General features: G+C 43.8%; 1 protein-coding gene across 1 annotated transcript in view; it reads left to right on the plus strand.

Moving 5' to 3' along the window:
• Positions 1 to 20414, plus strand: part of LOC147701255 (uncharacterized) — a 282557-nt gene that overhangs the window by 120043 nt on the left and 142100 nt on the right. The window contains 7 exon segments of the mRNA XM_086929324.1: positions 531 to 873; positions 1229 to 1272; positions 1275 to 1397; positions 1400 to 1831; positions 12688 to 13029; positions 15302 to 16525; positions 18536 to 19759. Coding sequence (XP_086785450.1) covers positions 531 to 873; positions 1229 to 1272; positions 1275 to 1397; positions 1400 to 1831; positions 12688 to 13029; positions 15302 to 16525; positions 18536 to 19759 — 3732 coding nt within the window.

Here is a 20414-nt window from a genome sequence, read left to right on the forward strand (position 1 = left end):
TATAGTCAGGTGGGGTCAGCTGATGATGTGGACACTGAGCTGGCAAGCAGGAATATGTGGGCATGAGACACAGTTCAAGGGGCAAAGGTGGTACATCATGGAACTCCATGCCAGCGGGCAAAAGTGATGAGACACAGTAAGTGTAGTACCCGACAAATACCTTTCCTACAAAAAAATTAAATAAGTAATAGAGAAGGGTGAAATAAAAGGATCTATGAAAAGAAAAATCCAAACCTAAACAACTGGACTACAAGTTGTGCCATTGAAACACACTTGTTTTCAGGCAGATGTGCACATGTGATTGTATGGAATGCTGTCACTCACAGCGCTCATGACAGAGTGGGCTATACCTCTGTAACCATGGTGTCATTGGTAGAAGTAGAATATGACTACAGGCTTTAACAAAGTGAAATAAACAGCCACCCAAAGGGTTAGGCTGAGATTAACATATACGCTATTCACAACAACATGGTTTCATCCTCTGCATTTGGCATTAGTTCTTATTACGATTAGTTCAATATCACTCACAGTTATCATCTACATAGGCTCCCGTGTTGAGACAATTAAACCTGTTCCTCTGCAACAACAAGGAGTTGAGTATTATGTGCTGACACCTCCTGGGAAATTAGGCGATGATGACAAAGAATTTTCAATTGGCAACTTCCAAAAACCAAACCGTGTTGACATCTATCCGACTGAAACAATGGTTTTTGAAGGCCAAACTTACAAACCTGGACGTAAAATCGCTGTCTCCCTCAAACGTTTTGAGGTAATCCGCTTGAAAAGCAAAGACAATTTGTCAGGCACCCGAATCATTGCCACAAAACCCATTACAGTACTCAGTGGCTATAGCAGTCCTGATTCAGTCACGCCATAGTGGAGAAGTGTAGCTCAGGGGTTAGAGGCGGCAGACCCGGAAGCTGAGATCGGCCATGGACCAGGGTTCAATTCCCCGCCTCGGCGGGTCTTGGGCTCAAAAATTCCACGGACTCGATAATTCTCGCTCCGGTGCCTTCTCGACTCACGGGTTCACACTCTGCGACTCTGGGCAATAGCTTGCTTAATCTCCACAACGGCCCCTCGCGGCGGGATGCCTGGCTTTGACCTTGTGGATACCCTGCCGGGGTTATCTCACAGGGGAATACCAGGATGAGTTCCCTAAGCAAGCGCCGGGAAACCCTTTGTGGGTAGTTGTGCGCTATATAAGCTCAAATACGTTTACATTTACATCCTACCAAGTCTCCACCCCTCTGTATCCCGTCACCCAATGGGGCAGAATTTCTACTTCACTTCATTGGCAATTACGGGAAATACTGACATGGTGTTTGATGTCGCGTCCAAGACTACTAATATACAGTTTTAAGTAGGAGACCACAAGCAAAGTCAAACTTTGAAGGCAGAGGGGTAACCCAGATTGGAATACCAGAATTCACCACTATCTTCATCACAGCCAATCAACCGGTCCAGGTGACATATTACTGCACAGCAGGGAAAATTGGAGCCAGGTTTTATGAAAGCTTCTTGCTCAACATTCCAAACAAATCGGAATATGGCCCCAAGTATACATTTACAAGTAACCCCACTTTGGAAAAGAATCGGGCAATCCTCACAGTAAAAACATCTGCAGTGCCTTTAATTACCTTTGATGGAGAATCACTTTCTAATATTGAGTGGAAACCAATCCCTGGAACGCAATACTCCATAGCAATATATGATTTTGGCAACAAGCCTACCACCCACGTGGTGGAAGCTCCTGGAAATCATTTTGGACTTGTGATTATCGGTTTTCCTAGGCAGCCTGCCATTGAAGAGCCAGAAAGACCCACTAGTGGTAAATTCATTTTTATATTATAATTTTTTCAGTATTTTATGATCAGTATTGTTCACCAAGTAGTATTCTTACCACTATCCTGGAATGTAGTTTTAGAAAAGCAATAGCGCTAATGGTGTGTTTTTATCATTAATTGTTTCTGCTGTAATGTCTCATCAAAAGCACTGCATAGTGACCTTTGAGCTAAATAGAACTGTTTGATGGGAAAACAACATAGTGCTACTACTATATACAGCCAGATTGGCTTTAACTAACATACTAGGGCATTCCATTGGGGTACAGTAAATTAAATCAGTGCTGATGAAATACCCATTTGTTTCGGATGGAAAGTTTATAACTGCTGGTATACATAGCAAAAAGTACTAGAGGCTTCTCTGAGAAACATGGGATTTGCATGCCTCATTTAGACTTGAGAACTATAGTTATATATGTATGTTATTATTAGACCGGTTATCATTAGAGTGGTCTTGCCCTAAACAGGTTGCCTGCTTACCTCCTCTTTCTACTGATTATCTTTGTTGGCCTTAAAAGTCAGAGGACCTTACCTTTGCTGAGCAGGGCTAAAGTGCATGTGCTTCTTTCCTCAACATGGTAATAATGGTATATAAACAACAGGCATATTTAAGTTACATGTAAGTCCCTTGTAGAGTGGAATACCATACACTAAGGGCCTGCACCCTAAATGCCACTAGTGGTCCTACAGCACTGATTGTGCCACCCAAAAAACTAGCCTTTCAAACCTATCTCAGGACTGCCACTGCAGGGCCTTTGTGTGCAGTTTACTTCCACTTAGAATTGGCAATGAAAAACCCTTTGCCAAGCCTAAACCTCCCCTTTAATTAAACATAGGTCACCTATAAGGTAGGCAATAGGTGACCCATAGGGCAGTGCACTGTGTAACTAAAAGGTAGGACATGTGCTTTTACCTTTTCCATGTCCTGGAGTGAAAATCAACTCATTTTATGTTTCACTACTGTGAGTGAGGTCTACTTCTCTCGTAGTTAACATTGAGACTTTCTCAATACACTTTTAAGTTGTAATTCCTGATTTGAAAGGATGAATCATGTTTTATAAATTTGGAATGGTAATGATTAATCCTCATTATAAATCCTCTTTACTGGTAAAGTTGGCTTTATGCTTCTTGGAAGGTGACAGTCCCTGACTGAAACGCTGCGTGCTAGTTGTGCTTGCACGAGCTTTACGCTGGATTTTTAATGACAAATATCTTGTTGCTGCTAAAATAGTACTGTTACCATTAGGGACAAGATTTTAAAATTTACAGGAGGAAATTGAGTATTGTGTTTGTTTTAATATAAAATACCTTCTGCGTCCGGTAGAACTTACGACCTCTCACCCGCACTATAAAAGCACTTAAAACGCACGCCGCTGCTTTAGCGGGGCTCGGGACTCGGGACTCGGGGAAAACTACTTACCGCTGCGCCATCTTTGTTAGCGCTCTAGTGGTTGGCCTGCCTGCAACTGCCTGTCTATTTAGGGAGGGCAGTGCCGGCGCGCGATCATCTTGGAAGGTGACAGTCCCTGACTGAAACGCTGCGTGCTAGTTGTGCTCGCACGAGCTTTACGCTAGATTTTTAATGACAAAAATGTTGTTGCTGCTTAAATAGTACTGTTACCATTAGTGACAAGATTTTAAAATTTACAGGAGGAAATTGAGTATTGTGTTGTTTTAATATAAAATACCTTCTGCGTCTGGTAGAACTTACGCCCTCTCACCCGCACTATAAAAGCACTTAAAACGCACTCCGCTGCTTTAGCGGGACTCGGGGAAAACTATTTACCACTGCGCCATCTTTGTTAGCGCTCTAGTGGTTGGCCTGCCTGCAACTGCCTGTCTATTTAAACAGACCAATGCAGGCGTGCAGCCAAGCTCCGTAGATGCGCCAGAGATAAGCCCGTCTGCGCCTGTCCGCGTATCGGACGCGCTCAGCGCTAAGAATGCTGTTGGCTTAAGGTATTCCAGGGAGTCCCTGCTGAGTATAGGAGAGAGGATAAAGGGTGGGCCTCAAAAAGATGGGCCACAGCCCTCCGTTACCCTGGGGTGTGGGCTGATTAATAGCCGATCCCTGGTTAAACACCACCAGGAGGTGGCAAACCTGTTAGAAAACATGGATTTAGACGTCCTTTTTATCACCGAGACATGGACGAGTGTGAACTCCTCGCTGGAGCTGGGCCTTGCTTGCCCGGACGGATATAAGATGTTTCACAAACCCAGGTCCCAGGGAAGAGGAGGAGGGGTTGGGGTGATATTCAAGGATAAGTGGGACCTTTCCCCCCTACAGGTTGATGATGTTGTAGGGATAGAACTACTGGGCTTCTCCCTACAAACACCTAAAGGAAGGATGCTTACTGGCATGATCTGCTATAGGCCACCAGGCCTGGATACACAGTACCAAGCACTCTATGACACTATCGCCGCCCTCGCACTGACCCACTCTAGATTGCTACTCCAAGGGGATTTTAACCTATGGGACAATGGGCCCCTAGGGAATCACCTGAAGGACTTACAGCATATATGTGGGAACTGGGGTCTAGACCAGCTGATACTGGAACCAACTCACTCAGGTGGACATGCACTGGATTTGGTATTCGCAACCCGGTGAGTTGATACCTTACCTCAAAGCTGGAACGACCACTTCCTGATCCATTTTCAGATCACTGTACCTATTCAAGGGAATGGAAACACCTGCCCTGTAACCTATCACAAGGGACGGGACTGATCTAAACTATCTATAAATAAAATAAATCCCACTTTTACCAGTAAAACTCTCTTTGACTCCGAGGACTCTGTGGACCAGAACTATCAGGTCTACTGCAATCATATCATAGACACCCTGGATAAGATTGCTCCTCTGAAAAATATAAAGAACAGAAGGAAACCCTCAGCCCCTTGGTTTAGCGAGGAGCTGAAAACCCTGCGCAATCGGTGCAGACAGGCAGAAAGGAAGTGGCGAAGACTCTATTTAGAGTCTGATAAACGCTTGCTAAAGATAGAGCAGGCTATATATACCATTCATCATTACATCAGCAAGTCCAATATCACTCATAGTTATCTTCCACAGAGGTTCCCGTGTTGAGACCATTGAACCTGTTCCTTTGCAACAACAGGGAGTTGAATATTATGTGCTAACACCTCCTGGGAAATCAGGCGATGATGACAAAGAATTTTCAATTGGCAACTTCCAAAAACCAAACAGTGTTGCTATCATCCCGACTGGAACTGTAGTTTTCCAAGGAAAAACTTATAAACCAGGAAGGAAAATCACTATCACCCTGAAACCTTTTGAGGTAATCCTCATAGAAAGCAAAGACAATTTGTCAGGCACCTCAATCGAAGCTACAACGCCCATTGCAGTAGCCAGCGGCTACAGCAGTCCTGAGACAGTCAGGCCATCGTACCAAGTCTCTACTCCACTGAATCCAGTCACCAAATGGGGGAAAGAATTCTTCTTCGTTTCATTGGCAAGACCGGGAAATACTGACAAGGTGTTTGTTGTTGCATCACAGCCTACTAATATACAAAAAAGTTTCAAAATGCTTTATTCGCTTTGTACAAGTACAACCATATAGCAACATTCGTAATGCAGTTGAAATCACATTTATAAAAAGAAAAAAGAATAATGAAACTTTTCTAAAAACAATTACATCGGTATCCAAGCCAATCTAATTAAGACCTACAAGATATATCGCATTTATACACAGAAAAAAAGTTAATCACTATATTTAGCAGCAATTTAAAAGTTTTGTGCAAAACATGCCAAGAGGGATAGTACTAATCAGAAAAGGCCTATGCTGGGCATAAAGTGCAGTAGTATGTGCAAAATATGCAAAGATATAACTAAAGTGCAGTGTCTTTATAGTCTCTTACGTATGTTAGCAGCAGTTTGTATACGGAAAATTTAAAAAGCGGACGACAAACATTACCAGGATACACAGCAAGTAAGAGGTATAAAATATCCAAAATTCATATATAAGAGAAATGCATGTGGTTTAACAGTAGCTCACAGTTAGTCATTGGGTGTATTTACCAACAGGAAAAACAGCGGGAATCATATAATAATTGATTTCCTGTGCCCGATGCATTTAAGAACATAGATGGCTACACGATAACACACATTCGGGGAGGACAAGTCAAACAACAATTGCATTGCAGCTCTTATATTACACGTACTGTATTCTAAAAATAGTTGCTTTAGATAAAACTTTCTAAAACCAGTATAAAAATTAAAAAATAGTAAAAAGTGGCAGATACTCTGTTTAGATTTCCCATCGCATGGGCACGGACATGACCCGGGCTTTTTTACAGTGGGGAAAGCCACCAAATGGTGAACTATGCCCAGCCTCAAGCGTGCTAGAACAAAGCGATGGGAGTTAATATTAACAAATGTAAGGTATGATGGGAATCCTGTGCTTAAATTATACTCCAAGTACAATTTGAATGTACTTTGTATAGCATACCCCTTCATTCTGGTCCCCTTTGCATGATCCATATAGGTGGTTTTGAGGTCACGCTTCGTTAAAACTGATTCTGTTGGGATATCTTTAAAAATATCCTGACCAAAAAGGATCTTGTACCAGTGGGAAATATGTTTTAGCCAAGGGATTTTTGAGTGCTGATCCAATTTAATACAGTCTGAAATTACTTCCTGGGTAAACTTGGTTTCATCTTTAGCCCAAATGGATCGCCAAAGGGAAAGGGGGCATAGTGCAATCAAATCTATGACGTAGTGTAAGCCCAGCTCCCTATGGGTAATTTCGTTTGACGCTGAAGCAGGGAGACATAATAAGCGCTTCAGGTACTTGTTTTCCTCCTGTTGAATGGATAGGGCAATCTGCGAGTTATATCCCCATATCCCTGCTCCATATAGAGCAGAGGACATGCACCTTGAGTTATAGATGGAGATCATCTCTCTTATTCTGCGCCCCCCCAGTTTGGAAGCGAATCTGAAGATACAGTTTGTATTTCTAGTCATCTTCATGCCTACACAGGATTGCTCGTTTACCCATCTCCCATCTCCTGAGAAAGTAATGCCCAGATAACAGAAGTGTTGCACAGACTCAAGTTTATCCCCATCAAGGAAAAATGACTTACTTTTCTTTAATTTCTTTCCACAGGTCATGGTCATAGTCTTACCCTTGTTAATTTTAAGCATTCTGCCTTTAATAAAAATGTTAAATTTATCAATTAGCTTTTGGAGCCCATTCGCGGTCCTTGAGATCAGGACCGCGTCGTCCGCATATAGGAGGACGGGTATTTGTTTTCCAGTAATCATGGGGGCATCAGAAAAAGATTCTTGTAGGAACCGGTCAACCTGATTTATAAAAAGGGAGAATAACAAGGGAGCAAGAACACACCCTTGTCTAATTCCTCTGCCAATTTTAAAAAAGGGGGTGCATTCTCCATTCGGTCCGAATCTGACTTTACTTGATAAGCTGCTATACATTCTGGCCAATAAATGGATAATTTCTGGGGGTGCGCCCATAGCAAGTAATGTTGGCCAGAGCAGTGTGTGTTCCACTAGGTCGAACGCTGAGCTTAGATCGGCAAAGCACTTGAACAAATTCCCTTCCTTGGCTTTTGTGTACTTGCCGATAATAAGCTCAAGGTTCACACACTGCTCCATGGTTCCTGTGCCCCTTCGGAACCCATACTGTATTGGTGACAGAACATTTTTGTCTTCAACCCAGGACTCTAATCTTACCAGAAGCACGCGACTCAGTATCTTCAGTGACGAGTCCAAAAGGGAAATTGGGCGATAGTTTCGTGCTTCGGCCCTTGAACCTTTTTTGAAAAGTGGCACCAAGATAGATTGACCCCATGAGGTAGGTAACACGTCCTCAATAGCAGCATTAAAGTAGCGTGTTAAAATAGGGCCCATAAATCAATCTCGGATTTAAAAAAGTCCACGGGAACCCCATCTGGGCCCGGGGCTTTCCCCCCCTTGCTTTTCTCAATTGCATCTCGTACCTCATTTAAAGATACCGAAAACAATAATTTCTCCCATTTAAAACAGGTTGGCATCACAGTTAAAACATTAAGATTTGGAACCGAAATAGAATCAAAAGTACAATCGGAGTTAAAAATCCCAGTAAAGTGTACAATCCAGGCTTGGCAACTGACATGCGACGTTAGTTCAGGGATATTGTCGTTCTTTAAGTATGGGCTGTTTACAGTGTCCCAGAAAAGTTTATGATCTTTTGTTTCTGCAGCCTGATCTAATTTAGCCCATGCCTCGTCCTGTAATTCTCTCTTCCGAGTGGCTAGTGCAGCTTTGTAGTTGTAACGCTCTTCCCTGATCTTACAGAGGTCTCTTGGTTTGGTGTCAAGCGAGATTTTTAACCTTTTTAATGACTGGGCACAATTGTCACCAAACCACGCTGTCTTGACTTTTCTTGGATTCCGAGTTTTGCGTGTCGGTGATTTCTCGATAGCTTGCGTAATGATTAAAAAATTGGATAGCAAAGTTCCTGGGCATGGTGTTGGGGATAAACAGTACTCCACCTCTCCATGGCATTTTATGATTACATTAGTAATAATTTTAGCGGGGTCGGCTTTTGTCCACTTCACCCTTGTCCCGTTCGGTCTTACTACGGAGATGTCCTGAATGGGTTGACCATAGGAATTCCTTTTTGACCCCCAGCCCAGTAATTCAGCAGATACACTATTGTGGTCACTGACCGTTTGTTCAATTACCCAGACATTAATATAAGTTATAGAACAGGATACGATGATATGGTCAATAAAAGATTGGCTATTCCTTCCATGGAATGTTGGACATCTAGCATTGTTTACATTCATATTACATTCGAGGAGTTCCAGATCATATTTGGCCAATAAGTTATTCAAAGCGCTGCCAAGGTTGTTGTGCGGGAAATGGTTATATACGCATGTTGTTTCCCTTCCAGAGTATTCCTCCCTATGGCCGCACGCCCCCTTTAATGCATAAGTGCATGTTTTGATGTTAAAATCTCCGGCCCACAAAATTGCAGCTGGTTTGGATGTACTTAACAACATTGCATCGATGGCCTGCTCGATATCAGAAATGAACATCCCCTGTTTGTGCCCGGCAATGTTGTTGTAAAAATTCACTATTATCAAGCCTCTGTATCCACTGTGGGCCAAACGCAGAACAGAAGCATGTTCTCCTAAGATTGCCTGGTCACTAACCCAAAACTCAGTCAATGTTGTAGATAACAGAGTCACTAGCCCCCCCTTGGCTCGACCAGCCTGGGAAGCCACAGCCAGCACATTAAAAGAGGTATATCCCTCAACATGTACTTCGGCCCTATCCCAAGTTTCTTGTAGGCATATTATATCATAGCCCTGTTTGAGAAAGTCATCCCATGCGGGTGTGTTTACCTTAGAGGCTAGCCCGGCTATGTTCCACGTAATAACCCTCAATGACTCTTCCCTGAATACTTGTGGTGGAACAGTAACTGTTGTGACTGGCGGTAGTATTTGGTTACCCAGATGATTTTCAACAGTACAAGTGATGTTATCTGTCATAGTCAAATCGTTTAAATTTGTTACGGGATATCTATGTGAGGATCACTTGCAGGAGGGATTTCAACAGTACCAGTGGTATTGTCTATCATGGTTAGATCGTTTGTGCTTATTGCAAAAATGTCTGTATGAGGTTCACTTTCATCGAGAACAGTATTCATGAGTCAATCGTTTTTGTCTAGGGAATTAAATATCTGAAATCTATTTGATGTTGGGACTGTGAATTGACCATAGATGTTGTTTCCAGGCCCAGTGGCATTGTGGTAATTACGGTAATTGGGGTTAGGCATTCTGTACAAATTCATAGGAGGTTGTGGGACATGCTGGTTACTAAAGTCGTAAAGGGGCGAGGGGTACCCAGCTGATTGTACTGGTACCTGCTGTACTAGTGGGTAAGGTGTATTAATTGCTCTGGGATGTTTAAAATTCTGCACCGGGATCTTGAACCCCACCAGATTTCTGTAAAAGTAGTCCAATGGGAACAGGGTTGTATTGTAATCATTGTCTGAAGGGATGGGCGCGTTCAGGATGGAATCTCTTGCCCATTAGGTGGTTTTGTAGTTTATGATTACACAGTCCCCATTTATTTCCTTTTTGCTTGGGCCCACCCATCCTACCCTTTGGGTTGAAATGATCTGGCCTGCCCCACTTAAGGGGAATCCACAGTTATGGACAAGCCAATGTAAAATTTTGTTTTTAAGGGTTTCACTATTTTCAAATTGGGAGGGTTTAAGTTTTGGTACATTGGCAAGGATTGCTACGTATGGCCTGCTTTCTGGTGGGAGATTGATCACAGCGGGAATATTATTGTTGTTGTAGCTACGCGCTGGTGGGTTCCTGCTTACTGAAGGGTGGTCCATGGGCACCTCACCCGGTGCTGTGAGGGAAGAGGATGTAGAAGGACCGTTGGTGGCATTGCTTGGTATGTTGGTATGTGAATTTGCAGTTTTACCAGTAGCTGCTGTGGGGTTCGTATTTCTGGCTGGTGGAACGTGTGGTTTAGATGTAGTATGGGCAGTGGTGTTGGCCTTATTCACAGTCGGTACATTTGAGGTGGGTTGGGTGATTTGTGGGCCTAGATGTTCGAGAATGTCTAATTTGGCTAAGCCCAATTTTTCCAGGTTTTCCACCTTTTTACCTATTTGCTCAAGTTTGTCGTTTAGGGGAGCAATGAGGAGCTTCATAGCGTCCATGATTTGAACCATTATAGACTCCATATTAACTGCGGCTCCCGGGTTTGGCAATGGTGGTTCACTTCCGTTAGTTTGTTCTATGGGAGGTGATGGTAAAGTTGCCTTCTTTCTTCTACCCCTTTGTTTCATGCGACCCCTAATAAGAGCTGGTAATTTTCTATTATGGGTGCGTCTAGATCTACGATGGGCAGTGCCAAGGTTGATCGTACTATTGACGCTGCTATTATTAGGTGGGTCTATTGTATGGGTGGTATCCTCATTGTCGCAGGATATCAATATTGCGCTAGGCGCGTTGCTAGGGCCCAGATCCTCAGATGGTGTTACATTAATCTGCAAATTAGGTGTTAGGGACAGACGGCTGTCCCTGTCTTGGAATATTGTTGGGAGTGTAGGAGAGTCTTCTATGGGAGGTGGCACAGTCCCGGGAAGGCCTGCGTAAGATTGCATTAAAATAGAGTCATTTGATAATGCAGTCATATTTATGTTATGTACAGTACTGTCAACAGGTTGTGGTGTGCGGTAAATTAGACAAGCGCTGGGTGGTAGGGACAATCGTCTCTCGGTGTTTTCAATGGCATTTGCTACCACTACGATTGTCTGTTGAAGCATACGGTCAATAGCAGTTAGCGTTGGTAACGGTGTTTTAGTTTGGGCGGTGATCCTTGCAACAGAACTTGTGTTAATGGGCGTTTTTTTGACCGTGTTTTTAGTGGTGGATTTGGATACAGTAGGAGCCATTTGCAATATGTTTTGAGTCACAATAATGTAATACCTTGGTGAACAGTGCAGAATTGGCCAGGGGGTAGTGCCCAGCCCAGTCTCCTCAGGCCTCTGAGGGCCACAGAGGGCCCGCCCTTTGCCCGGGCTTAGCCCCGGGCAAGGCCCCGCGCGCGGTCCCGCGACGCGGGAGGGCCAGCCCCATAAGCAGCGCCTCCGGGCGCCAAGCCTCTACGCGACTTCCGCTCGTGTCGCGGAGGCTGCTGGGAGTTGAAGTCTCTACTCCCCCTGCTCAGCTGCAGGCCCGGTGGTGGAGGGCTGCAGCGGGGGGAGGAGACAGCAGGAGCAGGCGCGGTGAAGGAGGCACTGGATCCCCGTTCCGTGAGGCAGATGAAGGACCTGGGTCCCTGGACGTTGACAGGCAGGCTGATGGGCGATCCGGCGAGCAGGTAGGCTCACGTGCTGTTGCGCTGTAACGCTGTGACCGACACCCGCTCCCCAGCAAGGCCAGCCCCTTAAGCAGCGCCTCCGGGCGCCAAGCCTCTACGCGACTTCCGCTCGTGTCGCGGAGGCTGCTGGGAGTTGAAGTCTCTACTCCCCCTGCTCAGCTGCAGGCCCGGTGGTGGAGGGCTGCAGCGGGGGGAGGAGACAGCAGGCAGCAGGCGCGGTGAAGGAGGCACTGGATCCCCGTTCCGTGAGGCAGATGAAGGACCTGGGTCCCTGGACGCTGACAGGCAGGCTGATGGGCGATCCGGCGAGCAGGTAGGCTCACGTGCTGTTGCGCTGTAATGCTGTGACCGACACCCGCTCCCCAGCAAGGCCAGCCCCTTAAGCAGCGCCTCCGGGCGCCAAGCCTCTACGCGACTTCCGCTCGTGTCGCGGAGGCTGCTGGGAGTTGAAGTCTCTACTCCCCCTGCTCAGCTGCAGGCCCGGTGGTGGAGGGCTGCAGCGGGGGGAGGAGACAGCAGGCAGCAGGCGCGGTGAAGGAGGCACTGGATCCCCGTTCCGTGAGGCAGATGAAGGACCTGGGTCCCTGGACACTGACAGGCAGGCTGATGGGCGATCCGGCGAGCAGGTAGGCTCGCGTGCTGTTGCGCTGTAACGCTGTGACCGACACCCGCTCCCCAGCAGGGCCAGCCCCTTAAGCAGCGCCTCCGGGCGCCAAGCCTCTACGCGACTTCCGCTCGTGTCGCGGAGGCTGCTGGGAGTTGAAGTCTCTACTCCCCCTGCTCAGCTGCAGGCCCGGTGGTGGAGGGCTGCAGCGGGGGGAGGAGACAGCAGGCGCGGTGAAGGAGGCACTGGATCCCCGTTCCGTGAGGCAGATGAAGGACCTGGGTCCCTGGACGCTGACAGGCAAGCTGATGGGCGATCCGGCGAGCAGGTAGGCTCGCGTGCTGTTGCGCTGTAACGCTGTGACCGACCAGGCAAAACTGGGGACAGGTTATATGAAACCTACTTGATCAACATCCCCGACAGTACAAACTACGCTCCAAAGTATACAGTTACAAGTAACCCGGATTTTGAAAAGAATCGGGCAATTCTCATAGTAAAAACATCTGCAGTGCCTCTAATTACCTTCGATGGAAAATCACTTTCTAAGATTGAGTGGAAACCAATCCCTGGAACTGGGTACTCCATAGCAATATATGATTTTGGCAACAAGCCTTCCACCCACGTGGTGGAAGCACCTGGTATGCCCTTTGGATTACTGATTATCCGTTATCCAAAGCAGCCTGCCATTGAAAAGCCAGAAGGACCCAGTGACGGTAAACACATTTTTTTATATAATGCTTTTTTCTGTATTCTATGATATGTCTAGTTTACCAAGTAAAATTTTAACCACTTGGTCTGGAATGTAATTTTAGAAAAGCAATAGTGGTAATGATGTGTGCTTATCATTTAAGTGTTTCTAAGAAAATGTCTGTCACAGCACTGAATAGCGATGTTTAGGGTAAAATAAAATTCTGATGAGAAAATGGAACAGTGCTTCTACTTCATACAGAAATATTGGTTTTAACTAACATACTACGGCATTTCTGTGGGGTACAGGAAATTAAATCAGTGCAGAAGATATATAATTTTTTTTTTCAGATGGAAGGTTTATTACCTCTGATAATACATACAAAAAAGTGTTAGAGGCTTCTCCCAGAAACATTGGATGTACACACCTCATTTAGACTTGAGATCTATTGATATATATATATGTTAGTTATTATTAGACCACTCATCCTTAGGGTGGTCTTTACCCAAATAGTTTGCCTGCCTACCTTCTCTTTTTTGCTGATTCTCTTTGTTGGCCTTAGGACTCTGAGCACCTTACCTCTGCTGACCAAGGCTAAAGTGCATGCGCATGTTTCCTCAATATGGTAATATTGGTGTATAACCAGTTGGCATATTTAGGTTACTTGCCAGTCGCTTGTAGAGTGTGATACCATGTACCCTGGGCCCGTACCCTAAATGCTACTAGTGGGCCTGCAGCACTGATTGTGCCACCCACACAACAAGACTTTGCTGCCTACCTTCTCTTTTTTGCTGATTCTCTTTGTTGGCCTTAGGACTCTGAGCACCTTACCTCTGCTGACCAAGGCTAAAGTGCATGCGCATGTTTCCTCAATATGGTAATATTGGTGTATAACCAGTTGGCATATTTAGGTTACTTGCCAGTCCCTTGTAGAGTGTAATACCATATACCCTGGGCCCGTACCCTAAATGCTACTAGTGGGCCTGCAGCACTGATTGTGCCACCCACACAACAAGACTTTCAAACCTATCCCATGCCTGCCACTGCGGGCCTGTGTGTGCAGTTTACTGCCCCTTTGACCTGGTATTTAAAAACCCTATGCCAAGCCTAAACCTCCCCTTTTATTACATATAAGTCACCTCGAAGATAGGCCATTGGTAACCCATAAGGGAGTGTGCTGTGTAACTAAAAGATAGGACATGTGCTTTTAAGTTTTCTGTGTCCTTGAGTGAAAAATGCCTACGTTAATTTTTCACTACTCTGAGGACTACTCATCTAATAGGTTAACATTGAGAATGTATTTATACTCTTTTAAGTTGTAATTCCTGTTTAGAAATGATGCCTCATAATTTTTAACTTTGGAATGGTAATGATAAATCATCTTTACCGGTAAAGTTGGATTTAACATTACTGTTTTAGAAATGCCACTTTTAGAAAGTGGACATTTCTCTGCTCTCACTGCTCTGTGTGACTGCAGCCTGACTTCAACACACATTTGGGGTGGTTGACAGCTACATTTTGTGCATTTCCTCTAGACAGCCACAAACAAAGAACAGTTAGGTGCGTCTGAATTCTCATTTGCATTCGGAAGGCTCTTCTTGGGTAGGGAGGGAGCGGGGAGCCTACGCTTACACCTGAATAGGCAGTGTCCTGTTAGATCACAAAGGGGCTGAGTACCCCCTACTGATAGTCTGGGACCGGGGCTGGGACGAAAGGACCTCTGTGCACTTCAAAGACACTTGATGGAAGTATTGTGCAGATTGTCTTGTTTTTTTATAGCTTCAAAATAACAGACTGATTTATAAACTATGTGCTTGCTATCTAAATGGTAAATCAATAATACTTTATGTACGACTGTAGTAGTGAACAATCAGGTGTTTTATAGCCGTGACTTGACCTGAAATTCACTTCTATATTGTAGACTAATGTCTTGCTGCACTACTACTAATACATGCCCACAGGTCGAATGAAAAGATCCAGCAAACAAATGCAGTCATTCAATGCTAAAAATTGAAAAAATAGAAAAACATGATGGAAAATAACACAATTTGGAGATAGAATACCATTGGAACATGGCAAGACATATTTGCTAATGTTAGTTCCAGTCTTCAGGGGAACAAAGAGAAAAAGAACTATTGACTTAAGTGCAACCCCGCATAATTAGAGGTGGCTAAGATTTATTCATGCATTCAATCAATTACTTTTTTGTTTTTCTGAAAGAGTTGCTTGGTAAATCATACTCTATATTTTACAATTCAGAGGGATAGGCTAGTGATGATGTGATCTCTTTCTTCTAGATGAAAAGTCATCAGCTCCTGTGGGGACCGACTTTGTTATTCCCACCCCGACAATTCATGATGAGAAGAATCCTGTGAAGTTTGAGTTCCAAGTCACAGCCAAAGAGCCAACCACTGTCACCATCAACTATGAACCTGCCAAATTAAAGAAAGAGTTGACGCTACAAAGGGGGCAGACTACCACCATCACAATCAATATTCCTGCTGGGATGCTGCTGAAACATACTGGAGCTTCACCATTCATCATTACATCAGCAAGTCCAATATCACTCATAGTTATCTTCCACATAGGTTCCCGTGTTGAGACCATTGAACCTGTTCCTTTGCAACAACAGGGAGTTCAATATTATGTGCTAACACCTCCTGGGAAATCAGGCGATGATGACAAAGAATTTTCAATTGGCAACTTCCAAAAACCAAACAGTGTTGCTATCATCCCGACTGGAACTGTGGTTTTCCAAGGACAAACTTATAAACCAGGAAGGAAAATCACTATCACCCTGAAACCCTTTGAAGTAATCCTCATAGAAAGCAAAGACAATTTGTCAGGCACATCAATCGAAGCCACAACGCCCATTGCAGTAGCCAGCGGCTACAGCAGTCCCGAGACAGTCAGTCCATCGTACCAAGTCTCTACTCCACTGCATCCAGTCACCAAATGGGGGAAAGAATTCTTCTTCCTTTCATTGGCAAGACCGGGAAATACTGACAAGGTGTTTGTTGTTGCATCACAGCCTACTAATATACAGTATCAAGTAGGAGACCATAAACAAAGCCTAAGCATGAAGGTCGGGCAGGTTACTGAAATTGAAATACCAGAATTCACCACTATCTCCATCACAGCCAATAAACCTGTCCAGGTGACATATTACAGCACACCAGGCAAAACTGGGGACAGGTCGTATGAACCCTACTTGATCAACATCCCCGACAGAACGTACTACGCCCCAAAGTATACAGTTACAAGTAACCCAGATTTTGAAAAGAATCGGGCAATCCTCATAGTAAAAACATCTGCAGTGCCTCTAATTACCTTCGATGGAAAATCACTTTCTAAGATTGAGTGGAAACCTATCCCTGGAACTGGGTACTCCATAGCAATATATGATTTTGGCAACAAGCCTTCCACTCACGTGGTGGAAGCACCTGGTATGCCCTTTGGATTACTGATTATCCGTTATCCAAAGCAGCCTGCCATTGAAAAGCCAGAAGGACCCAGTGACGGTAAACACATTTTTCTATATAATGCTTTTTTCTGTATTCTATGATATGTCTAGTTTACCAAGTAGCAATTTAGCCAATTAGCCTGGAATGCAATTTTAGAAAAGCAATAGTGGTAATGATGTGTTCTTATCATTTAATTGTGTCTAAGAAAATGTCCGTCACAGCCCTGAATAGCGACGTTGAAGCTAAAATCAAATTCTGATCGGAAAATGGAACAGTGCTTCTACTTTATACAGAAATATTGGTTTTAACTAACATATTAGGGCATTTCTGGGGGGTACAGGAAATTAAATCAGTGCAGAAGATATATCGCTTTTTTTCAGGTGGAAAGTTTATGACCTCCGATAATACATACCAAAAAGTACTAGAGGCTTCTCTGAGAAACATTGGATGTACACACCTCATTTAGACTTGAGATCTATTGATATATATATGTTAGTGATTAGTAGACCAATCATCCTTTGGGTGGTCTTTACCCAAATAGTTTGCCTGCCTACCTTCTCTTTTTTGCTGATTCTTTTTGTTGGCCTTAGGACTCTGAGCACCTTACCTCTGCTGACCAAGGCTAAAGTGCATGTGCCTGTTTCCTCAATATGGTAATATTGGTGTATAAAGAGTTGGCATATTTAGGTTACTTGCCAGTCCCTTGTAGAGTGTAATACCATATACCCTGGGCCTGTACCCTAAATGCTACTAGTGGGTCTGCAGCACTGATTGTGCCACCCCCACACCAAGACTTTCAAACCTATCTCAGGCCTGCCACTGTAGGGCCTGCAGTTTACTACCACTTTGACATGGCATTTAAAAACCCTTTGCCAAGCCTAAGCCTCCCTTTTTATTACACATAAGTTACCTCGAAGGTAGGCCATAGGTAACCCGTAAGGGAGTGTGTGGTGTAACTAAAAGGTAGGACATGTGCTTTTAAGTTTTCCATGTCCTTGAGTGAAAAATGCCTACATTCATTTTTCACAACTCCGAGGCCTACTCATCTAATAGGTTAACATTGGCAGTTTCTGTATACTCTTTTAAGTTGTAATTCCTGATTAGAAATGATGCCTCATAATTTTTAACTTTGGAATGGTAATGATAAATCATCTTTACCGGTAAAGTTGGATTTAACATTACTGTTTTAGAAATGCCACTTTTAGAAAGTGGACATTTCTCTGCTCTCACTGCTCTGTGTGACTGCAGCCTGACTTCAACACACATTTGGGGTGGTTGACAGCTACATTTTGTGCATTTCCTCTAGACAGCCACAAACAAAGAACAGTTAGGTGCGTCTGAATTCTCATCTGCATTCGGAAGGCTCTTCTTGGGTAGGGAGGGAGCGGGGAGCCTACGCTTACACCTGAATAGGCAGTGTCCTGTTAGATCACAAAGAGGCTGAGTACCCCCTACTGATAGTCTGGGACCGGGGCTGGGACGAAAGGACCTCTGTGCACTTCAAAGACACTTGATGGAAGTATTGTGCATATTGTCTTGTTTTTTTATAGCTTCAAAATAACAGACTGATTTATAAACTATGTGCTTGCTATCTAAATGGTAAATCAATAATACTTTATGTACGACTGTAGTAGTGAACAATCAGGTGTTTTATAGCCGTGACTTGACCTGAAATTCACTTCTATATTGTAGACTAATGTCTTGCTGCACTACTACTAATACATGCCCACAGGTCGAATGAAAAGATCCAGCAAACAAATGCAGTCATTCAATGCTAAAAATTGAACAATTGAAAAACATGATGGAAAATGACACAATTTGGAGATAGAATACCATTGGAACATGGCAAGACATATTTGCTAATGTTAGTTCCAGTCTTCAGGGGAACAAAGAGAAAAAGAACTATTGACTTAAGTGCAACCCCGCATAATTAGAGGTGGCTAAGATTTATTCATGCATTCAATCAATTACTTTTTTGTTTTTCTGAAAGAGTTGCTTGGTAAATCATACTCTATATTTTACAATTCAGAGGGATAGGCTAATGATGATGTGATCTCTTTCTTCTAGATGAAAAGTCATCAGCTCCTGTGGGGACCGACTTTGTTATTCCCACCCCGACAATTCATGATGAGAAGAATCCTGTGAAGTTTGAGTTCCAAGTCACAGCCAAAGAGCCAACCACTGTCACCATCAACTATGAACCTGCCAAATTAAAGAAAGAGTTGACGCTACAAAGGGGGCAGACTACCACCATCACAATCAATATTCCTGCTGGGATGCTGCTGAAACATACTGGAGCTTCACCATTCATCATTACATCAGCAAGTCCAATATCACTCATAGTTATCTTCCACATAGGTTCCCGTGTTGAGACCATTGAACCTGTTCCTTTGCAACAACAGGGAGTTCAATATTATGTGCTAACACCTCCTGGGAAATCAGGCGATGATGACAAAGAATTTTCAATTGGCAACTTCCAAAAACCAAACAGTGTTGCTATCATCCCGACTGGAACTGTGGTTTTCCAAGGACAAACTTATAAACCAGGAAGGAAAATCACTATCACCCTGAAACCTTTTGAAGTAATCCTCATAGAAAGCAAAGACAATTTGTCAGGCACATCAATCGAAGCCACAACGCCCATTGCAGTAGCCAGCGGCTACAGCAGTCCTGAGACAGTCAGTCCATCGTACCAAGTCTCTACTCCACTGCATCCAGTCACCAAATGGGGGAAAGAATTCTTCTTCCTTTCATTGGCAAGACCGGGAAATACTGACAAGGTGTTTGTTGTTGCATCACAGCCTACTAATATACAGTATCAAGTAGGAGACCATAAACAAAGCCTAAGCATGAAGGTCGGGCAGGTTACTGAAATTGAAATACCAGAATTCACCACTATCTCCATCACAGCCAATAAACCTGTCCAGGTGACATATTACAGCACACCAGGCAAAACTGGGGACAGGTCGTATGAACCCTACTTGATCAACATCCCCGACAGTACGTACTACGCCCCAAAGTATACAGTTACAAGTAACCCGGATTTTGAAAAGAATCGGGCAATCCTCATAGTAAAAACATCTGCAGTGCCTCTAATTACCATCGATGGAAAATCACTTTCTAAGATTGAGTGGAAACCTATCCCTGGAACTGGGTACTCCATAGCAATATATGATTTTGGCAACAAGCCTTCCACTCACGTGGTGGAAGCACCTGGTATGCCCTTTGGATTACTGATTATCCGTTATCCAAAGCAGCCTGCCATTGAAAAGCCAGAAGGACCCAGTGACGGTAAACACATTTTTCTATATAATGCTTTTTTCTGTATTCTATGATATGTCTAGTTTACCAAGTAGCAATTTAGCCAATTAGCCTGGAATGCAATTTTAGAAAAGCAATAGTGGTAATGATGTGTTCTTATCATTTAATTGTGTCTAAGAAAATGTCCGTCACAGCCCTGAATAGCGACGTTGAAGCTAAAATCAAATTCTGATCGGAAAATGGAACAGTGCTTCTACTTTATACAGAAATATTGGTTTTAACTAACATATTAGGGCATTTCTGGGGGGTACAGGAAATTAAATCAGTGCAGAAGATATATCGCTTTTTTTCAGGTGGAAAGTTTATGACCTCCGATAATACATACCAAAAAGTACTAGAGGCTTCTCTGAGAAACATTGGATGTACACACCTCATTTAGACTTGAGATCTATTGATATATATATGTTAGTGATTAGTAGACCAATCATCCTTTGGGTGGTCTTTACCCAAATAGTTTGCCTGCCTACCTTCTCTTTTTTGCTGATTCTCTTTGTTGGCCTTAGGACTCTGAGCACCTTACCTCTGCTGACCAAGGCTAAAGTGCATGTGCCTGTTTCCTCAATATGGTAATATTGGTGTATAAAGAGTTGGCATATTTAGGTTACTTGCCAGTCCCTTGTAGAGT

Source organism: Lissotriton vulgaris, chromosome 7 (assembly GCF_964263255.1).
Source record: "Lissotriton vulgaris chromosome 7, aLisVul1.2, whole genome shotgun sequence".
NCBI classification, from domain to species: Eukaryota; Metazoa; Chordata; class Amphibia; order Caudata; family Salamandridae; genus Lissotriton; species Lissotriton vulgaris.